The 16462-nt window shown below is 40.8% G+C and overlaps 1 protein-coding gene across 1 annotated transcript in view; it reads right to left on the bottom strand.

Annotated features, from left to right (window-relative positions):
• KALRN (kalirin RhoGEF kinase) overlaps positions 1-16462 on the bottom strand; it is a 526387-nt gene that overhangs the window by 152865 nt on the left and 357060 nt on the right. Inside the window, 8 exon segments of the mRNA XM_068408148.1 lie at positions 3128-3217; positions 4920-4989; positions 6816-6925; positions 7827-7893; positions 9141-9259; positions 10335-10517; positions 13068-13190; positions 13756-13871. Coding sequence (XP_068264249.1) covers positions 3128-3217; positions 4920-4989; positions 6816-6925; positions 7827-7893; positions 9141-9259; positions 10335-10517; positions 13068-13190; positions 13756-13871 — 878 coding nt within the window.

Here is a 16462-nt window from a genome sequence, read left to right as displayed (position 1 = left end):
TGAACAAGACCCAAAAGGGAAGGGGCTCTGTGTGGGGGTTAATGGGGTTTGCATGAAGCTGAGTCATGGCTGGCTCCAAACAGGGACAGTGTCTGCAGAGCACATGGCTGGGACTCAATTAGTAACTGTGGGAGCCAGCAAGACCTCAGCCATGTCTGTGAGCTTCCTGGAGCTGGCTAAGTACACTTGTTTTGTAGGATCCAAGTAATGAATTTAGCGCTATTCCTTCCTCCCAGCTCTCTGAATAGCAAGGCATGCTCCAAGCAAGATGCATGCCCTTCAGGCGTTCCTTGTTCTGCCAGGATGCTCCCCAGCCTGACTGTGCAGAGACAGAGTGGGTTGGTGGAGGGACCTTCTCCCTGCAGCTCCTTCCTCTGGTCCCTGAAGTGTTGGAGTAAGATGGCAGCCTGCTGGAGCATGTCTTGGGATGGCTTTGTAACAGCTGGAGAGGTCTGAACTTACTGTGGGTGGAGGTGGAAATTGGAAAGGACTGTGAAGGGTAGAGCAGGGTAGTGCAGAGATATCTCCCACCCCTCTAAGTAACATGAAGCAGAGAGATATCTGGGCTAGCTTTGAAGCAACTGGCAGATTTCAGAAGCAAGCTAGCCACAGGACTCTGTGCTCTCTACTTTGCCCTGCTTCTTGTTTAAAGCAAGCTTGGTTCATGTTATAGTGCACCATGGCTCACCATTAGACACAACTTTAGTTATTCCTTGGGTGGAAAAGTGTCTCAAGGGCCTGTATGAAATGAAGGTATCTGACAGGCACCATGTGCTGGCAGTTGTGTGTTGCAAATTAGATGAGCTACAGAACTGGATCAACATGTAAAGTCTTACATGCAATGACAGAATCCCAGAAAAACACCAAAAACATCCTCTGCATAGGGTAGCACGGGACCCTCAGAGGCCCTTGGATGGACAACATGGAGACAGGAATACTTGAATACAATTTCATACCGTAAGAATTGCTGAATTTACCACGAAGCAGTGATAAAGTGCCCAGATTTTGTATCAAATGTCTAAAGAGATTCACAAATTAAGATAAGTCAGCTAATTGTGTACAGTTGCTTAGTAGTAGGACAAACTGCATCCCAAACTGGGTGTAGAGACCAATGGCTTGCTGAGTAGACTGATTCAGCACTAAAAATCTCATGAAACATTTAGGTTTTGTAATGCATGACACAAATCTTTGGTGAGCAATTTCAGAAAAAAGTATTACTACGGACAAAATGAGACCCTGCTTGCACCTCTGCCCATTTCCTAAGGGTCACTCTAGCTCAGCGGAGAAACTGTCCAAGAACCATCATCCACACAGAAACACAATGCTCTGCAATGCTACCTGTCAAAAAGCTTTACCGTGTTCCACTCTGTAAATGCTGGTCATGCAAATTAAAGGTGCCCTGTGGCTTCTTGAATATAACAACTGATCCTTTCCAAGATTAGAGGAAAAAAATATTCAAAATGGCAGAAGCATGTAGATGACTGAACCAAACTCTGACTTTGTCCTGAGGACCAAAGCTTGCTTAAATAACAGACACTAAAATCACCTCAATAATATGCTGATTTCCACCAGCTGAAGCCCTTGCGGCAAGCCTTGAAGCTGTGAATTTTCCATGGACTTGAAGGGTTCAGATAGATTACTGGGACTACTTTTTTTCATCTCAAAGGCGGCTTTTTGTGACTGTTCATGCAATTTAAAGGGGTTGTACACTTGTGATATTCAAGCAGGCTTCTTACTAAGGAGTGTTATTCTAGATAACTCACTCTCATCATCAGGGTGTTTTGGGAAATTCCAGGTTCTTCCTGGAAGAAAAGAACCAGCCATTCTCTCTGTATTCCTTGGGCCAGACTTTCCCCTGTCCTGCCACTCCAAGATCAAGATAAGAAGGATCTACAGGTACTTCGCACTACCTTAGTCAGATTGAGTGACTCCTAGAGGATTTTTTTGGGAGGATAGCCAGCTTTCTCTTTTTGCTCAGGCATCACCTGGTAGTCCAGTGAAATTCACACCAATGGAAGGAAAACATCTCTCCTTGCAAAACAGCAGGTGCTGACACATGAATATTCTCTATTAAGCAACATCAGGCAGGTTTCTAGCCCATACACAGAGCTGGGGTGGAAAAGTTTAACAGAGGAAACACTTTTAACTTGTGCTAACAGCCTCAGGCGGCTCAAACCCTCCACAAGTCACCAACCAGTACAAACCATTCAACAGGCTCAAGCGCCACCTCCTGGAAAATCCCTTTCAGTTCAATTCTACTTTTAGACCATTTGATAACAAGGCAAAAAACAAGGCAAAAGAAAAAGGTGTTCATCACTTTTCTTCTGGCTCATGTGAGATCTTTCAGTGCTGAGTTTAATTGAAATGCTATAATCATTGGCACTTACAAAACCCAGAGTAGCTGATTTGTGTCAGGCAGGTTGGATCCTGATGAGTGGTTACATTTGTAAAAAGATTTTCAATGCTTTGGAAAAGAGGTCTTGGCATTTTTTTTCAGAAAGACAACTAATTAAAGCTATAAGCTAGCAGACAAGCATGGCAAAATGGATGAGGATCCAAAAATCAGAGGGAAAGCTTAGTTTAAAAGTACTCAAAAACTTTAAAGATTTTTCTGAGCCTACAAAACTGGGTTTGAAGCCTGCAAATGTTTATCACCAGGTGTAGTGCTTGTAAGGGAAATAGTCTAATTGCAGTCAATGGAGTCTCTTACTAGCACGATGAAGCAAAGGTTTAATAGGGTGGGTAAAATTTGCAGAACAGGAGGACAGGATCTTATTTTGGACTTAGGGATTTCGGGTCATAAAATACAATGGGATCTGCTTTTCATTTTACCACTAAACCTAGAAGTAGAGCATATATCTAAACCAGACCTTTAGAAAGATTGAGTCTGAAAAACGCCCAAACGTTCCCATAAGAATGCGTGTCTCCATTAAAAATGACTTGCCACATTGATGAAGATCACACATCACACCACAGCCTATCAGTTTTCACAGCATGTGGTATCTGCAGTGGAATTTGGGAAAAACCCAAATGCCAAAGCACAAAAAGGAATCCGTTGCTCAGATGTAAAGAGGAGGTGTTTCAGCTGCACTATGTGTGCTGAAGGAAAATGGCAATGGCTGCTTACATCAAAGAAAGTCCCTGCATGTTCCAGGATGAGCTGGTTGGAGTCAGGCTTGTTTTTGCAGTAGGTGACATACATCTGAAATTTATCTGCCTGTGAAAACAAACATCAAGGGAAAAGCAAGATAAGCTATTTCACTGCTCGCACAGTCTTTCATTAAGGCTCACCAGGATGAATACAGGTGATAAACCCCCTACCTCTCAAAGCAACATAAGGATTGCAAATTAAGAACAGAAGACTTATAGATAGTTCATACCTTACCTGAGCAGTTCTGAGGGGAATGAGGTGCACTGTGTAACAGCTATGGGAGGCTTTCTTTAACAAGTGTCACAGAGGGAAGGCCTAAAACTTTAATCCAGCTATAAAATAATTTCTAAGAGCTCTAATGATGTTACACAGATTGTATCCAGAAGTCTGCAGGTCTCAAAACTCAGTCATGAAATGTTGGCTCTACCACCAAGCCAGTGTACAAACTCAGGGCAAAAGACTCACCTAGCTTAAAGTAGCTCGAGTCAACATTTTTGAATTGAGACTGGCTCAGATTTGTGACGCCTGTCCCAAACTTGCCTTTCCTACCTTGGTTCAGACTTTAATGGCTCAAACTTTATGTTGTGCTAGGAGTGTTTTGCATTTCGTTTCCTAATTTATTTATTTTTAAGAGGAAATTAAAAGCATCTGTGCACTCCTGCCTTAGAGCAGTTTCACATTACTGAACTCTGGTCTCAGGAAGAGGCAGGCAAACAGAAGAGGAAGATGGCCTCCTTTTATTACTATTGCATTTTGTATACCAGGTATCTAAATAATAGGACCCTACAATTGGGCAGGCAGCTTTGTATGTATGTCTGTAACCACACACACAGCTCTGGACATGTACTATTGCTGAGATGATGTGGCAGTATCTTAAAAGTACCGTGAAGATTTTGCACAGAATGATACGTAAATGTGTCCATCTTTCATAAATATGTAACCTCTTCTTTGTAGACAATATTTCTGAATCCATTTCATCAATATTTGTGTCATGTTTTTAAATTAAAAACCCATTTGAAATCATCAAAACATGCTCATTTTTTTGGTAAGTAAAAATGTTCCATAATGACTTTTAAAACACTAATTTCCAGCTTTGAAATATGAATAAAACCATCAGAGAAAACATAAAGATGGCTGACTTCTGTGGTAAATATTTTGAGAAGAGAACAGCTTTCATACAGATAAATTACTGTAGCCAATTCCTGGAGCCTCCTATGCGCCTGAAGACTCTTAGCATCAAGATTTCAAAGTCCTGTTGGAAATTATCCTGGCATTGGGTAATGGAATGAGAGAGCACAGCGGCTCAGCAATTTGACACTAATTTCTGAAGAAAAATGTTGATAAAATGTGTTGTTCATGCTTTTATAGAGGTCTCATGGCATGACTAAAATTCTCTAAGGAGGGTATAAAAAGATTTTAAACATCCACCCTCCCAGGGCCCTTTGCAAAGAAATGAATGTCACCCCTAAACACAGGTTTGGTTTGACGAAGTCCTGTTAAACAGGAACCAGCAGAGGTAAAAGCTGTGCTGGTCAGTGCAGGACAAGGAAAGAGGCTCTGGAAAGCCCCTGCCACTGCCCAGGAGAAGAGTCAAGGGAGGGAACCTTTCACCCTGGGAGAGGTGAAGGACAAAGCAGTCGTAGTTCCAGATTAGCTCCTAATCTCACTTATCGCTAAGGAAATAACCCTTGCACCAATTCCCATCTTGTTTCCATCCATGTTGGAGGAATTAATTGGAATAAATAATGAAAAGAAGAAGCCTCATTACCCAGGTGACAAAGCAGTGGCCCACATCTTCAGGCAGTTGTTCGTATTTCTCTAGTTCTTTCAGAAAAATGCTGAAAAAAGAAGACACCGATGTAATTATTTACAGTCAAATGCCCAGGAGAAGCAGAATGACCAGTGAGTTAATCAGTGCTATGATCAATACTTGTATCTTAATTATGAGGCTAATCAAATGTCCTGACTGTGGAAAAAGTGTGTCCTTGCCAAGGTATGCTTTGGTTTTTAGCACAGTCATGCCTGACTCAACTAGAAAGGAAAAGGTAGCGATCCCTAGTAGGGGGACAGTGTATTCAGGTCTGCAAAGTGATATTCAAGACCCAGATCGTGAATCTGCAAAAACATCTTGTGCAGTGGTTCAGAGGAAGAGCAAAAAGAGAAGACCACAGCTGCCAGCTTCCCATCACCAAACTCAGCACACTGGACAAAGGACAACAATTTAAACAAACTTAATACTTCATAGGTAAGTAGTAAACGCCCAAAATACAGATTTTGTAATCAACTGTCTCCCAACACCTTGTACTATGAGAGACATCTCTGGTTGCAGATAGTCCCCTGTACAATGCCTGTGTGGAAAGAGGAACGTGAAACAGAAATTGCAGAAGGAGAAGCAACTGAATGTGCTGTTTCCTCAGCCCTGGCTCAGGCTGGGGGATGCCTTAACATCACCAGCCAAAGGAGAAGATTGTGGAGGATGCTGGGGGAGGCAAGGTGGGGCAATTTATTTTAGTGCTGCTAGAAGTTTTAGTGGGAAAAGGATTATGCAAAAGCAGCAGGCTGGGGGAGGATGGGTCAGAGAAAGGACAAATGACAGCAGCAGGGAGTTGAGGGACATGACTGAGTGTTGAAGGGGTGTTAGCTGGGACCAAGGGAAAGTCAAAAAGGAGAGAAATCAGATGGCATCAGTCAGGGTCACTAAAAAGAAGATATAGCACCACAAAGAGAGAGGAATTGGGAAGGCAATTGTTGATCCTAGCATAGTTTTAAATAGGAGAATACTTACTCATATGACAGGGCAATTCTTGTGGGCTGGAAGTCAATTCGTCTATTACTTAAGGCCTTTTTAATGTAATACATAGTTTGAATCTACTATCCCGCTATGCTTTGAAGCTGCTTGCACAAAAGCATGCCTATGGCAGCCTCTGCTGGACCACATTTACGTGTATGTGATGGTCATATTTATGTGCACAGGATGGCGCATTTATCTGGCTGAAGCACTGAAAGGCTCCCAGACCTTCAACAGGGAAAGATTTTTCTGATTTGTTTTTCAAACTGCTTTGATTTTGATGTGTAACTTGAAGCCAGACTTCGAAATTCAGACTGAACTTGTGGGATGCAGCACCCCTAAATGTTAAGTTTATAACTGCTGATGCATTCACATTATAGCAGGGAAACAATGCCCTCTAGGCTGATCTGATACACAGCCTCATCTTGATAAAAGGGAGTACTGTTAGCTACAGATTAAATAGAGAGTGTCTCCAAGAAGTGGCAGGGAAGTTACTTACTAACCCAGCTCATGTCAACCATTTTTTTCCCCTCGTGTTTTCCATGAGATCATACTTTTGACAAGCAAGCTTCCAGACTAGATCTAGTGCAGTGAGGACTACAAAGCATTGCTATAATACGACTTTAACATGGTTAATCAGCTGAAGGTGAAGTTTAAACTAAGATGCAATTCATTTTTGTAAAAGAAACAAAACAAGAAATCACACGTTATTTTGCAAATCAATTACTTTACACTCCTGTGTGCATTATACTGTAGGTGTTCACACCACATAGATGTACATAGATGTGGTGCAGACACCACATAGATGTACAGATATACACATGCCTTTGGTTTCCTTAGTCAGTAAACGTTAACAGAACTGTTAGGAAAACCTACCTGTTATGAAAGTCATAGATCTCCTGAATATTGCCAAAGATGATGTGTTCTTTATTAAGGATCCCAGCAGGTATTTCTTCCACTCCACTTGTCATTTCCCAAAGGTAAGTCTGGAAGACACCAACAATTCTTAGCTTTGTGAATAAATGCAGTGAAAAAGAATAGATCTCCCTGTTTTATTGCCAAAGGCACAGGCTGACAAGGGAACTATATACTTTGAGATTAAACAAACAAGCTCAAAAAAAAAAAAAAATCTTCCAGTGTCACAGAAAGCTTTCCAGAGAGATTCAAAGTGCTGACACTCAGAAGTTGTCTGAAGAAAAAGCAGAAACATGCCAACACCACCTGTCTTTGCTGTCCAACTGATGGTGTCCAAAAACTGCAGGCAGAAACAGTTGAAAGATAAGCTGGATTTGCCACTTCAGTAGCATTAGATACATAAATCTCTCTTTCAAACTGCAGGAATGTGAAAGCTGACAGATTTCACTCAAATACACTCTGCTCTTTGCCCTGAATATCCCAGTCTGCTTCAGGAACACCCTGCTGTAGAGCTAGGCAAGGTATTTGACAATGCAAATCCACCTCTTTCTCTAGCATGAGATGATCCAAAGGAATAGATTTGAATTCTTAAGAAATGCTCCATGATTCAAAAAAGACTAGAAATCAACAAATTTCAGGTCAACATACAAATATATTGCTCTTTACAGAGTCCCAGGACATGGCTCTCACTCTGCAGGGGTCAGCGCAGCTTTGTAAATAAAGGCACACTCAGGTGTCCCTGGAGGTGCAGGCATTTGCAGCCATGTGTGGGGAGCACAGAGCAGGGTTCTGCCAGTGGGAGACAAGCTTCCTCTGCTGCCCACCCACCTCCCACCACCAGCAGGGCATGGCGGTGCTACCCTCACACAGACTCCTGTCAAGGTCAGCCTTTGCAGTATAGTGAACATCACCACTGCAAAGGACACCATGTCCTTCTTGAAAATACTGGAGACTTCCTGGGCTGTAACTTACCTCTAAACATTCATGTAAGTCCCTGACATAAGCTTTTTCTGTCTGAAGCAGCTCAGCCATAATGAATCTGAAAAAAGACAGTATTTCAGGTGTTTTGGACATTATAGGCATTCGTACAATGAACAGAAACCAAAACATCCTTCTGTTGTCTTCATGAATCAGTGTACTTCCACTGTAAGCCTTCAGCTGCCTCACTTTGCACCTTTTAGCTCCAGGAATGAAATACCACTTCATAGTCTAGTCCCTTGTAAGGTTATTTGCTAAATACCTTTTCTGCATAAAATTTTATTAAGCTGTATTCCTGCAACCCTGAGGTGTGATTTATTATCTACATGCCCATCCTTAGCAGTCAACTGATTTTCAGAATTTTTTTTCCCTGGGCATAAGGACTTGAGATTCACCAACAACACTTGCATTTTCACTAACAGTCAATGGTAAGTCACCCTGAAACTTGAACTTCAGTGGCAATACAGATGGATTTTCGAGACACCACTACTTTGAAGAGGTTTCAACAGCTTAGTATCTGACTGGAGAAAATTCAGACTGCTCAGAAGCCCAAAAACCACATCTGTAGTGCCTGGGTACCTCAAAGTTGAAATACCCAATGTTGTGAAAATATGCCACAGGCAGACCAAGTGTAACCACTGTTCCCTAAAGAAGAAACGTTTTCTTATCAAGGTTATGCACAATTTCAGTGACAATTTCAGAGGGCTGAGAAGCATCGCACATACAAATGCCTTACAGAACGTTCTCACACAAAAATTAAGGCAAAATACTGTGAAATTAGACTGTTTCTAGATTTAAGTGCAACAAGCACTCTCCAAATATTTCCTCTAGCATGAAACATTTCCAATTCTCTCAGTTCTACACCCACTGAAATTTGAACCTAAACTTCAAGTGAACTCTTGTGGCACTGAAACCCAGTTAACTCCTCTGATTGTCATTGGAGTTTACATGATACCTAGCCATATAAAGATGCTTTTCACTTTTTCTGTTCATTTTACCTTTCACATACAGCCAGAAACAAATCATTACAAGGAGTATCTCAGTGACATCAGGGTCTAATCGAAGTGCCTGACTCGCTCCTTTCCCTTTCCAAAAGTAAGTTCTGATTAAAACCAAAAAAAATTCAACTTGTATGTTCTGAAATTCTCTAGCCTACAAGTCACAACTTCTGCCCTACACCTGTAGACTTATCTCAATAGCTCCGCAGCTGGAAGTTATGGGACTGTCAGTCAGTCCTGGTCATGTAAATACCATAAAATCACTCTTAGATAATGTGTCATAGCAGACTGTGAGCATTTGGGGACATACTCTTTCTTTCTGGCTGACTTTCTTTTTTCTTCATTGACTTCATGATTTGCATCTCGCAGCTTTACCTCCCGGTCTGAAAGACTTGCTGGAATAATATCTAGTTCTAGGTCCTTGTTATCCTAGAAAAAGTGACAGTACATATTTTAAATTCATTGTAAGCCTACTGTTGTGCAAAATGCAGCATGTTCATGAGATCAAACGGATAAGAAGGGACAAAAGTAAGATAAAGATACCAATGTCAGAAAGAAGGAAATTCAAAGTGACTTAGAAGAACTACAGCGAGAAGGAAGAAGGTGAGAGAGAAATCTTAAAAAAACACCAACTATGAGATTTATTATAGTCTTATATCTAGAAACAGGTATTGACAACAAATGTCTAAATTTTACCTTGCTTCTTCACACCTACATTAGTTGCCTAGTATGGGACTTCATAAATTGTCTGATAAAGTAGGGCACTATGTAGAGACAACCCCAACTGTCAATGGCCTTCTGCCATGGAAATACCTTTCCAGATGCGGTTAGTAGCTTTGTGTAAACCAGAGACCCTACAAGTAACAGTACATTTAAGGTATCTTGAGGGTGTAAGTGAGGGAATTTATTTCTCTTTCTTTGGTACTTAATTTTGAAGGATGGTTGACCAAAATGTTTTTAAGTGTTTCTGCTTCTGGCACTCCCCCTTAATACTGTGGCCAGGGAATAGCAAGAGATTCTAATTTTTGTTTCTCTTGTGTTGCTCTATTTCACCTAAAAGAGCTCAGAGATGAGGTTGGGGACCAATTTTTTGGTCAGTTAAAGGATGAGAAAATGGAAATTTACAGTCAAAGCCTAAGCTTGATTCAAAATAATGGTGTGGGAGCAGGATTTATGGCTTACGCTAACATTCTCACAGAGTTCTGTTCAAACAATGTGCTTCCCCCTCTTTTCCAGTAGCTGTATGGTCTCCTGGAGAATGGCGCAAACGTTTGTTTAGAAAGTCTTTCTAATCTTCATCTGTCTCCTCCTCATATCACTGATCTGCCACAAAAAAACTTTTTCTCTTCAGAAACAGTTTTGAGCTTGGCTAGGTAGGTTGGCTAGGTTTTAAGTATTTCTAACAGACACATGATAACCTGCAGCATTCATAACATAGCCTTCACTTCCCTCTGTGACTTTCAGCTTTGGTATAAAACCCCGGCAGGACATGCACTTACAGTACCTCTGTATTGATTCCAAGCGCTTTTTCCAGGGAGTAGCGGTATTTCCCCATCCTGAGAGAGAAGTCACGGTAGCGTTTGTCAACGGTGGTGACCCACTTCCTAATTTCAGTGGCGTGTATATGTCCTTTTTCTACAAAGCTGTCAGCCAGCTGGATGAGGAGCTTCACTTTCTCCTTTGTTTGCTGCCCAAAATATGGTCCTTGGTTATGTTGCATTATTATTATTATTTCCTTTGCTTTTAACTCACACAGCAGTCAGAAGCAGCTCACAATTTTTAATACATCATTAAAGAGTGCCTGTACTTCATCGTACACAGGCTAAGATGCTTTAAACTTTGGCCAGTCAAACATGAAAAGAATGAAATTTTTATAAGGACACTTATGAAGCTACAGGAGATAGAAAAAGTCAAGTTTTTGAAACCACACACACACAAACACATAAGGAAAACATGTTGGAAGGTAGACATGCCTCCTTTCTATAACCGAAAACTTATTTTTTGTGAGGCTTGGAGTAGAAGGCAGGATTCAAAAATCACACCTCATAAAACACACCAAGTTACTCTGAATCTATACCTAGGTGGCTCTGCAAACCTGTGTAGGCAGGTCATTAATACACCAGATATCAGTCCAGGAAGTGAGTTTGAGTCACTGCTACTCTGTTTCAGAAACAAGCAGAATTTAAATCCATATTCCTTGTCTACTATAAAATCTCCCATCAGTATTTTAGTTCCAGTTAGAACATTACAAACTAAAAGATGCCTGAACTCCAAAACGTACGCTGAGACCACAAAACTTCCAGAGGTCTTTTCTATTCCACTTGGGCTCTGTCTGCCCCTTAGTCGCTACGGTTTTCCATGTTGAGGAATTTTGTGCAAATCAGGCACAGAAGAGCTAGTTCTAAATTTTAGCTTAGATTCCAAACCTATCCTAGGAACTGAAGGTGCCTGGACCCTATGGTTGAGCCAATTCAAGTGCAAAATGCTTATAAAAACTGAGATATCAACTGTACAGACTGCACTTCAGCTGTAACGCACATGTTAACCCTCAAAAGCAACAGGAGAATCAGTCGTATCCCCAGAGGTACTGGCAAGCTGCTTTTCAGAGATGGGGAGAACTTTCCACACTGCCTGAAGCAAGACACGCTATCAGGTACTTGACATCATCAGCAATCTGGCCACAAATGGAGAAATGCAGGTCAGACTAGAAAACATCTAGCAGATTTCAAACACAAAACTAAATTAAAGAAATTTCACCAGCAAAATAAATTAACAACTGAATCAGATGTCATCTCAACAAATTAATCGAGTACTTAAGCAAGGCTAGTTATGGAGAAGTAAAAATATATCTGTTATATTTAAAGGGTGTTTCATTCCCGAAAGTTACTGGTGTTTTTGCTTTCCAATCAACTGGTTTGGCCAGAAAGTTGTTGGTATCAGGAAGGCTTTTCATTACAGCTTAACTTGAGAATAACTTCGGTCTGGGAGTGACATGCATTTACCAGATTACACATGGCAGTGAAAATATTCTAGGTCAGCAGTAGGAAAGTGATTTACTAGAGCCCTAGGGAGCAAGACTAGATGAGTCAGTGTAAGGAACAGCCAGTAACGGTCAATAAGGAACAAGGTATAAAACTCAATCCTAGGCTAAGTCAAAAGCAGAAATAGTTTGGAAACTTCAGGATTATTAGGGATTATTCTGATCAAAATTAAATTATAAACTGAAACATGATTTCAGGCAGACTGATTATGGGTGGTTAGAGGCCAGGAGTACTGTTTAAAGAAATGTTGTACAGGTCCTGTCTGATTAAATTAACTTCCACCCACTGCTAGTTATCTCCGATTTTCACAATGCAAGCTAAGGAAAAAAGAAGGGGACAAGAACACCACAAAGCCTGTGAATCAAACCCATGCAAGTATGGACAGCCTAATGGGAATTTAAGGATTACAGAAGACCAATTTCAGGGCATGGTGAAATGAAACTACATAATACCAAAGCCATGGTCTTGCTGCAGTTCGACTTTGCAATTTAGATCCTTATCGGTGACTGTTAATACCCCTGTGGATTCACTGTCTGTGAATTACCTATGGTTTGAATTAATTTGCCTGAATCAGATCCAATCACCATTCCTCTGTAAACCCCACCAGATTTCTCAGAATTGTTCCATATGAATTAATAGATTCTTGGTAATGCAGTTTTGTATTAAAAAATGTTCACCCCAGAGTTTACAAACGTATTTATTTAAAGTATTTTGCTGGGATCAGCAGATTATTTCTAATGAGATAAATGACCATCTGTGACCAGCCCAGCTGGAATTAATGAAATAAATTGTGGTTGTAATGACAGAAGAAAGAGATAGGGAATCCAAGACAACCTCAATATCTTCAGATCAATTAGTATGCCATTCTTGTATGATTGTTTGAGGATGGAATTAGGGTATGTCTAATTAGGTTGCTATGAACTCTATATGCAAATGGACTTTCTCTTTCTTCTGATCAGAACAAAAATGCTCCATAACCAGTACAGACCAAGGGGGAGAAAACCTCCTTTTTGTGTCTATGTCTTGCTAAAAATGAAAGGTCACAGTTCTCAAAAGACATTTATCTTTTGGGCTAGGAATGTCAGGAGGAAAATACAAAATCAAGAGAATATTATTACAGAGATTTAAGGCATTGAAACAGGATCATAAACATAGACTAAGGCAGATGCCATAATTGGATTAAAGTCACTGTTTACCTTGGCAGGTACTCTGAATTCCCCATATTCCTTCAGGAGTTCCTGAGTTTCTTCTGCTGATTCCCCTGTGGAGTTGTGAGTAGAGAGGTAATATTCACCTGTTTCTTGGATCCAGTCTAAGGCCTGTGAATGTCAAAAACAACCAAATGAAAAACAAAACAAACAGTCTTTGTATTTCAAGAACTAATCCTCTGACAAAAAAATCTGTCAAATAAAGGATATTAAATCCATTGCGATGTAATGCTGTGTATACTAAAACACTGTCTAGGAACACATAAAAAGAAGACATCAAAGCAGGGGGGAGAGCATACAAAAGGTGCTGTATGTTTCCTAGGAGAAAAAGGAATTTAGGGAATTCTACCCATATACAGATAAATCTGCATGAAGGGAAAGTAGTTTTCTCATTCAGTAATAGCTCAATAAAACAAGTTTGCTCTTATATTTATTTTCAACCAAATGAACAAATCCAGAATTTAATCTGACCTGTCAAAAATACTGAGTTTCGTTGTTGGGTTCTGGAAATTTCTTAAATTGTTTTAAAAATCTACATTTGCCATGTTCTCAAGTGTTACAGTGTTTAGATACAACTTGAGATTGCAACAGGAACCCCGCACAGAGGCACTACACAGATACAAGAAATATTTACACACTGTCAGGACAGAAAGACAAAGTGAGGTTTTTACACTACCTGCTTGGCACTGCGCTCAAAGACAACATATTGCTGGCACTGATCTAATCTCCGCTTCTTCAGGGTCCAGAAGTGAAGGACCCGGTTCTCCCTCTGCAGTAGCTCACTCAGAATGGCTGTAGGGCAAAGGAAAATGTCTGCATGATTAGTGATTCTGTGAGTGCATACAGAAATAACCCACAAAAAGCTGAATTTACTCACTGTGCCTGGACCACACTCCCAAGAGCAGAGTCCCTGAGATTGTACTTCTTAAAACCAAGGATTAATTCAAAGGGGCTGCTTAAAAAAACCCAAGCAGCTAAAAACCAACAAAAAAAGTGCAGTTGCAGGGTTATCTGGTAAAGGAGAAGATGCTAGAACAGAGTTTGGGATTTATCCCAGTAAATACACAGGGGTACATGATTTCTAGTTCTTTCGTTCTCTTCTGTTGCTTATTTCAGGAGTTGAGTACTGGTTGACATAGGAGAAGTTGTGATTTTACTGCCTTGTCTGTTGCTCTGGCCACAGGCTACCCAGCACTTGGCACCAAAGCCTACAGTCCCATGCAGAGCTCTGGTCATGACTGAATTTAACTGAGACCTGAGCCCCCAGTTTGACATACCTGGTAAGGTTTCTTATACAGCTGTGCTGTCTGGCAATCCTCTGTGTGCTGCTCCCTGTGCAGTTATTGCTGGGCTACAATTTTGGGTCGGGGCCTGGTATTGGTCCTCTAAGCTGTTTTCCGTGTGACAGGGATGTGACAGACACTCAGATTCAGGAAGAGACTAGCAGGAGACCTGCTGCTCCTCGGAGTCTAGGACATATGTGTTCTCCTTCAAAATCCAAGTGCTCAGCCAGACTGTATCAACTTGATAAAAGGGTGTGATTTAACTCTTTAAAAAGTACCATGGGTTTGACTGAAAAGATTACATGCAGAGAGAGTGCAAGAGATTTACACTATATAATTGCCATAAAGCCTGAGCTTTTCTAATTAAACTGAGCTCAGTCATGTGTAGCTGGCAGCAGTGTGGCTCATCCCAGTCATGTCCGGAGCTCATGATAAGGGCATGGCAGCTCTCCTGCCCTTATCCTCAAAGTGGAGCATCCATTAGAGGGGGGTTAGGCACATGCAGCCGAGCAGCAGCCAAACTCACTTATATTAAACATGGAGTCTGGCTTCTCAACCACCTGTTAATAATCTCTTCACACCCAAGCCTTCTGATGTACTGATATTCATTGCTTATGTATCAGCACTGGTGGCAGAAAACAGATTGGATGTATCCCTCTCCATTACAAGTGTGAAAATGATATGTTAAAAAAAATGGAATACGTCAGTTAATTGCAAAACCTAGTCCAGTCCCTGCTGAAGGAACTTTGTCTGAATGACAAAATGAACTTGAAGCTTGTCATGGGTGCTCTAGATCAGGTCTCTGCATAAACAGTTTATGCCAAATAAAACTAATTCTGTTCTGTATGAATGACTTTGCTTTGGAAAACACATAAGTTTCCTACTAAATGGTGGTTATATCTGAACTAAAGTGTCCACTCAAAGATCTTCTGGTATAGACTCGCCAAGCATAAGAATTACACATTTGGCTTAGAAAAAGTCTAATATACAAGCTGATTTTTGTATAAGTGAGTCATTAAAACAAGCTCGGTTGACGGAACACTCACAAACTCTATCAGGTGCATATTTAAGGCTTGCTGAGTAAGGATTTAACTAATTTTCCCATGATTTTCAACTGTAGGGAACAAAAGTCCACAACAACAACAAGCATTTGACACAGTAGTGTGAGGAAAGTTGAACAAAGTTATGTTAACATTGAGAGCTGGTATTGAAAGAAAAGAAGGAAAATAATCTCTTCAGCAGCAACCTTTTCATCTTCTGTGTATAATGAAAATTCCCATCCCTCCCACATATTATATATAATGACTGCACTGCTTTTAACCTGTATCTTTCTGCAGTTTGTAAGAAAGCCAATAATAATAACAAAAAATGGTTTATTTCTGCAGAATCACTTTGCTCATTCTTATCAGTACCTTGCAGCATTGCTAGGCCAGGTTAACAATGTTAATTTAAGCAGAGGAGTGGAAACATTTCAAACATCTCAGATGTATGATCTGATTGTAAACAGTGCTCTTTTGACCAAAGGAAACTAACTACAGGCAGATACTTCTGCTGGTGATTGTATGATGTGGTGGGACATCAAAAAGGATTCCAGGGACAAAAAAATAGCAGATCCATCTAGGGACAAACAGTATGGGGTTCATTGTTTTTCCAGTGCTCAGCAGCAACAGGATGCATCTAGACCTTGTATTTGATATGTGCTTATTTGATTATGCTTTTTTAGATATTAAGGTACAATAGTGTCTGATCATCTCAGCTGACAACATACAGCGATGGGGGATGGCACAGTGTCACTCCATGGACTCTTCTCTTACAAGAAGGACCCAGACAGAGCCCATGTTTCAAACCCCTTTCCTTTTTTTCCCCCTGCCACCACTTGCAGCAGCAGAGTTCTGTATAAGAACTCATGCCTAGCAGAGGAGGGATCCACTTTCTGAGAGGCCTCACTACCATTGCTAACGGTGTCAGGCCATATGTCTCATTTTAGCGACAGCAGATGGCAAAACTTCAGGTGCCTCCTGAGGATGTTCACAAACTTTAGGATGACCACCACAGTAGAGGAGGGCAGCAAACAAAACTTCATGCTGATCACTGCACCAG

The sequence above is a fragment of the Nyctibius grandis genome, chromosome 9 (genome assembly GCF_013368605.1).
Source record: "Nyctibius grandis isolate bNycGra1 chromosome 9, bNycGra1.pri, whole genome shotgun sequence".
Lineage (NCBI taxonomy): Eukaryota > Metazoa > Chordata > Aves > Nyctibiiformes > Nyctibiidae > Nyctibius > Nyctibius grandis.
The sequence above is the reverse complement of the archived record's forward strand: the minus strand, read 5'-3'. Positions and strand labels throughout refer to the sequence as shown.